At 39.4% G+C, this 10,188-nt stretch overlaps 1 protein-coding gene across 7 annotated transcripts in view; it reads left to right on the plus strand.

Annotated features, from left to right (window-relative positions):
• The window catches only part of PALLD (palladin, cytoskeletal associated protein), a 192,849-nt gene that overhangs the window by 180,363 nt on the left and 2,298 nt on the right, over positions 1 to 10,188 (plus strand). For all 7 annotated transcript variants that reach the window (XM_010401411.4, XM_010401415.4, XM_010401414.4 and 4 more), the window contains 5 exons: positions 1,288 to 1,382; positions 6,382 to 6,514; positions 7,496 to 7,703; positions 8,423 to 8,588; positions 9,335 to 9,468. In XM_010401411.4, coding sequence (XP_010399713.1) covers positions 1,288 to 1,382; positions 6,382 to 6,514; positions 7,496 to 7,703; positions 8,423 to 8,588; positions 9,335 to 9,468 — 736 coding nt within the window. The remainder of the gene's footprint in view (positions 1 to 1,287; positions 1,383 to 6,381; positions 6,515 to 7,495; positions 7,704 to 8,422; positions 8,589 to 9,334; positions 9,469 to 10,188) is intronic.

A 10,188-nucleotide genomic window follows, 5' to 3' on the forward strand; every position in this document is an offset into this window, starting at 1 on the left:
CTTTGGCTTCCTGCTTAATCTTCCCTATCCAAATTCCTTATTGCCCTTTGTGTTTCCATTTGTGACACCATCTTGTATTGAGATATGCAGAAATGATCCCAAACTATGTGTATTCATCACCTGCCAGAAGAACATTAATATGCAGTGGTGCCCAAAATAGAAATTCATTTGTTCCAGATGTCTTTAATAGTCTTATAAGGGGGAAAATAACACTTTTACATAAGGAATTGCTGTGGGTCTTGCACAATGGCTTATTTTAATGCGGGGATTTTTCTTGTGGACTAAATGGGTCATGGGAATAGAAATGGGACACAGACTTCATTTCTAACAGTTCAGAAGTGACACAAAAGTTGTTGCTATTTGAAGGCTGCTTGTGAGCCTGGTGAAATTGTTTTTTGATGGGCTTTGGACAGTTCTTAAAGAACTGCTATCTGCAACCCTGCAATTACTGTGATAAAAATATTTGTCACTTTTATGCTGACAGACTTGAGTGTGGAGCTCACAGCTTAGAGCTGAAATACACTGCAGAGCTGACGTGGATGTGGCCTTACTGCTACCAGCCCAGGGGGCAGAGCTGTTATTTATTAGGACCACCAGATGCTTTTACACTTACAGGGTGAATTCCACAGAGCCCTGAAATCGGCAGTTCTGGCTCCAGGCAGTCCCATCCCAAATCTGTTAGGACTAGTGCTTGAGGTGGACAACCTGTCTTCTAAAACACAAAGTAAAAGAAAAAAGGGGACCAAATACACCAGAGCCATGTTTTATTTATCATTCACTGAAAATAACCTGAATTATCACCAATGTCCATGAGCACAGCTGTGCCTTTCAGTGCAATTCCTCAAACCAGGTTCACTCTGCAGAGAGGATCTGTTAAGTACTTGTCAAATTCTTTTGGCTTTTACATTAATGAGGATTTTTTTGAGTTGTGGGCCCACCAGATCAAGTAGATCAATCCCCTTTGGAGGCAGCAACTCTGTTGTTAACTGCCAACACTCACCATGGGCCATTCTCAGGACCTTGAACTTTTCTTGCTGTTCTTCCCACTTTCCATACACAGAGAAACCTCTCACCCACATCAATAATAGTCAATAAGGACTCGATTGCCAGTGGTAACAGTCTTTTTCAATAAACCATGAATGTATTATAGTCACAGTCATTCCAGTCTGTTCCCTGTTAGATTGGAACCTGATAAAACAGGCAGGCAAAAAAGAACAGATCAGGTTGAACATTTATTATTACATATTTTAAGTCTTTTAATGTTGCTCCTCTCTATCACCCTAACAGGGCAGAGTAAGTTGCACGGGCAGGCTGATGGTTCAAGCTGTAAATCAAAGAGGCCGCAGTGCTTGGTCACCTTCAAGTCAGCCTCACATAAGAAGGTATTTGATGCTTTTTTTTTTTCTTCTAATAATATGGATTTTGCAAAATATCTGTGGTAGGGTAAAGAATGTGTTAAAAGCATGGCATTCAGGAAGAAATGTGACCTCTGCTGTCTGAAAATTGCTGCAGAGCTTGCATGCTCAGAAGTATAAGCAACCTCTGAAATGACATGACTTCTAAATATCTTTCATTTTCCCTGTCTCCTCTTCCTTTCTTTGTGGTGTTCACTAGTTACTCTGTATCTCAAATTACACTATCAGCTGTTGGGAAGGCTCTTGTCACTTAGGCTTTTTTAAAGTATTTTACCTGATTAGAATTCTACCAGGAACCTCTATCTTCTGCAGCTTCTAGTAAGTATTCATTTAAAGAAACAGCAGAAATAACTGCATGTCAAAGAGGCTTATTAGATTTACATTAGAAATATTTTAGTATTTCAGTATTTCATATTTCAGTTCAGGTTCTTATAAGGAATTATGAGTCATAAATAAAGTACTAAACTTATCTTTGGTGAGTTTGCAATTATTCATATATGAAGCTTTGGGTTATGTTTTTGGATCATTAGAAGGGAATTTTCCCTTCAAATAATTTTTTTTTCTTTATCCAAAGCATTTATGATGCTGTTTAACACAGCTTAGATAGCTTTAGATGATACAAAAAAATTCATTTTGGTTACCAGAACTGTTTTCAAGGGAGTATGAGGGCTCTGGTTTCTGGATTCTGCTGTAATGAGGCGTGTGCTTTGCCTAATGGTTACAGCAGCCATAGAATCTCAATATTGCCCAACTAATATACAAAGTACATGTAATTACACAGTCAGTGTACAACCAGGAAAGGATTTCTGTAACAGTTAGTAGTGGTACTAGTATGTACTGTAGAACTGCTGCATGCAAAACAGGCTCTCTTCCCCCCACTGGTAGCTATAAAGTATTAGGACATGAAGCTGGTTGTTTAAAAGATCTTGTCAGACTTATTCCTGCGTGGAACAAACTGCAGCCCCAAAAGGATTTTCAAGCATTTCTCCAAGGTGGCCACCAGCTCCCTCTGCAATGTGTCACCCTTAGGCCTGTTAAGCCCAAAGCTCAGAGTGCCTCTGGAGGGGAATATCCTGCCAGGTCTGTGAGAACAGCATAGAAAAGGCTGGGGCCATCTGGTGTAGCCTGTCCAGTCACTAATGCACTTGGCACCTGCAGATAATGGGTAAAAATGGAAAGTCCGTGTTAACCCCTGAAGGGAGAAGCTGCCGTGAAGAATCACATTTCAGCTGAGTAAGTCAGTGCACATGGGTGACGAAGGGGAAAGACCTTTAAAAGCGAAAATGACAGGAATGTAGGTAGGGGTGAAAGCATCAAGCAGCTGCCACTCCTGCAGCTTCCTGAAGGACAAAATGTGTGTGTTTCTCTTTCTGTGCTGGACAGAACCCTCAGGTAATAATGGAGGAGGCTCTTTTCAATCTCTCCAAATGCATTCAAAGTCCAAGGCCGTTTCTGGCTGGTATTCTATTTTCTAATGGAGACAGGCACTCAAGCAGCCGCTATTGCTTTGGGTTGGGTGTCCAGTGAGTAATGAATTATAAATAAAGGATTTCCATAGACTAGTTTAATTCAAATTAGGGCAATTATTGGGGATTCTTATATCCTGTAAAATTACCAGGTGAAGGGCTTATCCCATTATCTTTGCCCTGGAGGAGCAGTTTCTGTAAGCATTCAGCACAGAATCTCTGTTTAGTGACAGTTCTCACTACTCCCACTGGAGGCTTCACCCAAGACTGATGAAATGGGAGCACATAAAACCTTCCTAAGATAGAGTCCTGCCATTGGCTTTTCTAAAGTAATATCCCAAATTACTGTGTTCCCCCTTATACTGTGATATTTGTCACATCTATTGCCATAGACTTGTGATAAGTAATATTCCTATGGCATTACAATATTATTTCTATAAGCTTTTCTGCTTGAGAGCAACAAAATCTTTTGTTTGCTTGCTTTATTACAAGTGTAATTATTAGCTTAATGAACTTTATGACTTGTACTGTTGACAGGCTTTCTCTTGAAGTATACTTAATCTCTTAGAGAATGTGTTCTGGCAGAACTCTGGGGTTTTATTTCGCTCCTGTCGTATTTTTCTGAAATTTGCTTAGCTGACAAACATCACTTTCTTAGCATCACTTGATGTGGCTGGCCACTTTGAAATTTTCTGATGTGCACAAAAGCTTGGACTCAGTCCCTTAGACGACAAAGTGCTCAACAAACTGTGTCACCTAAGCATGGCAGCCAGAGTCCCAAATAAATCTTAAAATGCATGAGAAAGTAATCTTAAAATGCATGAGATTTAAAGAATATTTATAAACTAAACATTCCTAGCATCCTGCTCTCAATTAGGGGATTAATTTGAATTTAATCTCCTTTATTCCGAATTAGTGATCATTACCATATGGTCAGTCATAAAGTCTTTTTCAGCTTCTTGCTCACTGAAATTCCCAGTGTATTGTGCCGTACCAACCCGTGGAGTCTCCCTGGACACATTTAGTATATGATGTCAGTTCTGCTGAAACTAATCTGTGCAATGTGATGTCCACATTGCAACTCTGAAGAGCCCACAATGAATCCAAGAGTATTCCAGTCTGTTGCAATTTGTCATTCCTAGACATCTGAAGCACTTGGCTCTAGTCATTTCATTATTTGTTTAAAACCACAAAATGTTTTAGAATTGAAATGACCCTAGTTTCACCTCTCAAGGCAAAGGCTTAAAAAAAGTCTGTGATTTTAGGGTAAACTTACGAAGAGGTAAAAAGAAATGCAACATCTGTGGTCAGATGTTCTTTGTTTTCCATTTTATTTAGTATAAATACCACACACACACCTCTCCCAGTTTTGACCAGTGCTGCCTTTTCCTGCAGCTGCAGCAATGAGATGGCAGCTTTCACACTCCTGTGGTGCCAGTTCACCTGTTTGGCTCAGCCTCACAAGACCTTACAAAACACCAGTTACTTGTACTTTGTTGGATACTTATCAATAATGTGGAGGCAGATTTTGCACAAGTTGCTTGCACTGTGCAGCACTCACTTGACTAGATACATTCACATTTCTAGTTGGTCTTGCAGAACTCATTACCAAACGATATCAGTACAGTTTTTCCTTGTTGCTCTCCATCTTCCATCCCATCTACCTGCATGAGGCATCTGTGTCTGCAAAACTGATTAGGAGCTCACCAACTAAAGCTCAGTTGCTTATGAGCTGCAGTGTTGGAGCTACTGAAAAGGAGCTTTTGACATGTTCAAGTGGCAAAAACTGTGAGGTGCTTCAGACATGGATTTAGGCACCTGAAGAGTTACATAAGCTCTTAGGGTGTGCAGGGATGTCAGTCTGTGTTTCCCATTTCAGTATCCAGCCCTACATTATTTAGCAGTATGGACCAGATATCTGGTCCATGCCCCAGCCCCTCCATTTGCCTTTAGTTATAGCTGTGGGAAAACTGTGGTGATCATTAAAAAGTCAACATTTAACTATTAATAAGAGAGACTACTGTAGCACAGGTGATGCCTGGCCAATTCAAACAGAGCAATAGCAGAGAAAAGGGCAACAACAGAGCAGGACAAAATAAATCAAACTCAAGCAACTCTAATTAACCGCAGCCTCAGCAGAGCGTGCAGCTGGAGTGTTTATCTTCCATGCAGTAGTACAGCATCTTGTTTTCCAAGTGTAACCACTGAGGGTTTTAAGCTCTTTTGTTGTGAACTATTTTAACCTAGAGAAATGCCCTTGGGCAGTAGAAAACGCATATAGGCACCTTTACTGCAGCATGGACACTGCAAACAGCTGCCAAAAGAGAAACACTGGCAAGAGTTAACAGAATATGGGATTCAGAAAAGAGAATTTCACTGTAATGTGTCATTGATAAAAGTGGTCTTTGGAGGATATTTGAGTAGCTCCTCTTCCTTTACACAGGACGTTACTGTAGGCAGCAGCTGGCTCCAGAATGGAACCCACTGGAGCTGATTAGGCAAGGACAAAAATGGATATAAAATTTTGTTTCAAGATTCTTTGACTACTAAATCACACAAATGGAATAATCTAATTTCAATGGAAACAAAAATCTAGTTAAATGAGGAACCCCTTAGAAAAAGATTTGATGGATTAAATTAATGGGCAAGAATAGCCAATGCTGAAAATTGATTAAATGATACCGAAGCTTAAGGTGATTGATACTGTGTATGGGGACAGGAGTTATTTTTCTTTCCTTTTTATTACTTATCAAACTGTTTATGGTACCTTTATAAAAAAGAATCAGCAACCAAAGTTATTCTTCCTATTGCTCACAATTGAAATTCTCATTGTTTCAACTCCACAGTTTGGTGGAGTTGAAAATATTCAAGAATATCTCATAAAAAAACCACGTTAACTGAGGAATGTATATATCCACAGCAACTTAATACACCGAATTTTCTGTACAGTCTTCACTAGTGCAGAACAAGAGAAGATAAGCCTGATGTGAGAAGTCTCTTCTCAATTGAGATGAGTTAGGTTTTAGCTACTGTTATTTTCTGAAAGGGAACCGTGATTAATGAACAGTCCATGTACTTTCTGGTGTAATCAGCAGCAGTGAAGGGATTAAATACACAGGACACTAGAAATGGGGAACTGAAGCTACATGCCACGGCCTGCCAACTTGTTTTATTTGTATTTCAGTGATTTAAAGACTGAGCAAAAATACTATAATTTATAAAATGAATTAATATTACAAGCAATTATTCTGTAGCAATATTGTCTTATAGGTCATAGTTTGTCACAACATGTCAATTAAATGAAAGTACTTAAATAACTGCAGTGTCATAATTAACTCAATCTGGGCCAATTGCTACCAGAGCACTTGTGTAAATATGGGGTGATTATGGTACAGGTCAAAGAAGTGGTTTAAAATTCAAATCAGTCTTATAAGTGATTATGGTTCTTCTGATTTAGCAGAGAAAAAAAATAATTTACCTTTATTTCATGTTATTTTAAGACCACGATCTCGATCAAGGGACAGTGGTGATGAAAATGAACCAATTCAGGAACGATTCTTCCGGCCTCATTTTCTGCAGGCTCCTGGAGACCTGACTGTTCAAGAAGGAAAACTATGCAGGATGGACTGCAAGGCAAGTGTCATGCAAAGGGTAGCAGCAGCCTTTTGATAACATCAGCTGACTCAAAAACCACATTGGCTTCTTTTCAAAGCTATTTTGCCTATTGGCAGTTTCGGCCCTGTTAGTAGGGTAATTAATCTCATTGCTTATGAGTGAGTAAGTGGACAATAAAAGTTTGCCTCCCCTCCAATGAAAGTGCTTCGGGCAAATCTTAAGAGCTCACAGTAAACTGATTTATAGAATGCAGCTCTGCTGGGGTGTGGAGGGAAGCAGCACACACTATAAAGACAATGTGTTTCTACATTTTAAGTCCTTTTACTACTTGAGTTTTGAACCCCCATTAAAAGTTTCAAACAGTATAAACCTGATTTATTACTCTGCTGAGCAGAAATAATTCAGGCTTAGGTGACTTCTGTTTACTTTATGCTGACCTATTTGGGAGAAGCTGTTTGCTCTAAAGCAGTCCCCACAGCAAGTGGCATGGCTTTCAAAAGTACAAGACTTGTTCACACAGACCAAGCATTAACTAGTGCAGGTGGTGCTGTCACTGGGGCACACACCTCAGTGGAATGGAACTTTGGAGACCAGTAGTTAGTCAGCTAACATCTTTTTGTCTGCAAGTTTTCCAACCATAAGTTAATCTAGAAAGGAGTATCTTCTCATTCCACCTGAAGAACAAACAATAAAAAAGACAAAAGGTGTCACCCTGCCTTTTGTTTTGCAACATATTGTTATTTAGCTTCTAGCCTATCTAAACACTGATCTTTTTTCAGTCGCACCCGTAAGACATCATGGAATTCAGGGAGTTGGCCAGAAAGTAAGTAAATGACTGCAACTGACTCAGTGTGTAAATCAGGACAGAATTAGATCTTTAAATCTTTTGGTACACTTGCAGTAGCAAACCAAACCAAACTTCCCTGAAGTAACAAGTCAGGACTCCTCTAGTGTTTCATGTGGCTGAAACAATTTCCCACTACTCTCTTTACACTCAAGGTTAGTGGATTACCAACTCCAGACTTAAGCTGGCAACTTAATGGCAGACCAATTCGCCCTGACAGCTCTCACAAAATGTTGGTGCGAGAGAATGGGGTGCACTCCTTGATCATAGAACCGGTCACATCCAGAGATGCTGGAATCTACACGTGCATTGCCAGCAATCGAGCTGGTGAAAATTCATTCAGCCTGGAGCTCACTGTTGCAGGTAACATCTTCATGCTAAGCTTTCAGACTGAGCATTGCCAGGATAGTGTAAAAAAAGAAAACATGAGTGATGTCAAATGACACATTGAGGAGTGGGGGGTAAGAAAAAGAAACCTGGCAGTAACAGAAGTATGGTATATTTATAGGTGACCTATTCACGTTGTGTTGTGGCATAAGTGGACTGGTGTGTAATGTCTGTGCACACAGTTAATAAAAGGGGGCTGCTGGCCTTGAGGCCACAAACCAGACTATTTCCCTGGATGTTTCTTTGTAATGACAATCTGTGCAGACGCACACCTACCCCTGGGCAACCAGTGGGATACGGTTTGTGCATCTCACAGCACATCAGACTAATGCCTTCTGGTAGACTTCAGACTTCTGGTAGAGCAGTTCCTTCTTCAGTTAAAAGTTCATACTTTTGTGGAATATGAAGGAGCACATTTTACCAAGCATAGTGCAGCCAGTTTATCTAGTTGTCATGCTCTACATTTCAATTGTTTTAGAGAAGAATCAGCTTTTTAGCACTCGCTTTTCCCCCTATTAAAATAATGATGGGACTGTTTTCTTCAGAGGAACCAGGACTGAACTTTGTGATTAATGAAGACAGTGCTTAGGTTTCCTGCCACTTAGGTCTTTCGTGATTCTTTTTAGCACACTGCTGAAAGAAAGGCTATGTTTTCATAGAAAATGTCAACATAACTGCAATCTTTATTTTCACAGCTAAGGAAGTACAAAAAGCACCTGTGTTTATAGAGAAGCTACAAAACACAGGTGTGACTGAGGGATTCCCAGTGCGACTGGAGTGTCGAATCTCAGGGGAGCCATCTCCTCAGATATTTTGGAAGAAAGAGAATGAGTCACTCACATACAACACTGACCGAGTGAGGTTAGACTGACTTAGAATAATCTCCCCATGTGTAATTTCAATGATGATTTATCCTGTAAAACAAATAAAAACCTAAAAGGTCACATGAACCCTTTGTGTAAAGGGCATCTCATAAATATTAACTAGTGATTGTAATAATTTATGACATTTACTCAAACTTGCAGCCAGCCTGGTGGCTGAACCAGAAATAAAACATTACTTGTTTTCCATCTTTAGACTTACACAACTACCTTTGCACTCTAAGCGAGAGAAGTAGTTTTGCTCTTCCAGAACCAAGGCTACAGAAATTTGCTAGTGAAAATCAAGGTTCCAAAGGAATGCTATGTGCTTTTCAGCAGAAACCGCTTCATAATTCTGCTGCACAGTTAAGCAACTAAGATTCGATATTTTATATTTTAAGATCTTCCTCAAGTTTCTTTATCCTTTCCACAAAAAGTCTGGGTAAGATCTGGTGTTCCTGCTACTCCAGATGTCTTAATCCATAACTGTGAAAGAAAAGTTACTTCATATGTTTTTTCTTCTTAGTTTTCAATACAGGATATTAAACTGCCAAATCGTCAAGCATATGCAAGGCTTTATTTTCTACTTGCTAATTTCAGAGGAAGTTCCATTTTAATTAAAATTTTAATTAAAATTGGACTATAATCAATCTGTAACTAAGATTGGGTCTGTTTATAATGCCATTTTAAGATAGTCTACACTGGTTTGTGATTTAAACAGTAATTTTCTACTTTTCTTTTGATTAGCATGCACCAGGATAACTACGGCTACATTTGCCTGCTTATTCAGGGAGCTACAAAGGAGGATGCTGGCTGGTACACTGTTTCAGCTAAGAATGAGGCTGGGATTGTGTCTTGCACTGCCAGGTTGGATGTTTATAGTAAGTGGCTTCAATTTTTGTGATCATATTAATCCCCTCAAAAGCAACAGTTCTATAAGTTTTGGGTTGTTTACAGAATGGTTTACATTGGTCTCTCTTTCTTTTGTTTATAGTTTCTCCTCAATAGTAAACATCCACTTCAAGACAACAAATGCTCTGTCAAAGTATATTTTACCATCTTTCAGACACCTAAAGCCAAACAAGCTTGCATGCTTTCTGGTTTTGCTTAGTACATTAAATATAGCTAATTAACAACAGATAACGGCATGATTATATGATTTTTGTGGATCATTATTACTGTTGTTTTGCTGGCACTTCCCTAACCTTTTGTATTCTTTTGTACATTAGTCTGTAATACACCTGTGACAGCTACCAAAAGTACAGTAGATGTTTTTATGGCTTTCTGCTTAATTACTCAGTTTGTTCCAAAGCAGTGTCTTACATAGTGAATGTTTTCTTAAAGAAGTATCTCTTACCAGTCTTCTCATAGCAAAGATTAAGGGGGAGGGGGAAGGGGAGAGACTGATAAAGGATGGTTTCTGGGCTGGTGGTGGAAGTGGGAATTGTGAATTAGAGACTCGGCTCAGCATTCTTCAGCTTACAAGAGGTGGCAACAGCAACCAGATCATTTCCTTTTATATGCAACAACTAACCCTAGAACAGGCCTGTTACTGTAATATGATTACACAAGAACAACCTCCTTGCTGTCACCCTTCCCAG

The sequence above is a fragment of the Corvus cornix genome, chromosome 4, assembly GCF_000738735.6.
Source record: "Corvus cornix cornix isolate S_Up_H32 chromosome 4, ASM73873v5, whole genome shotgun sequence".
NCBI lineage: Eukaryota > Metazoa > Chordata > Aves > Passeriformes > Corvidae > Corvus > Corvus cornix.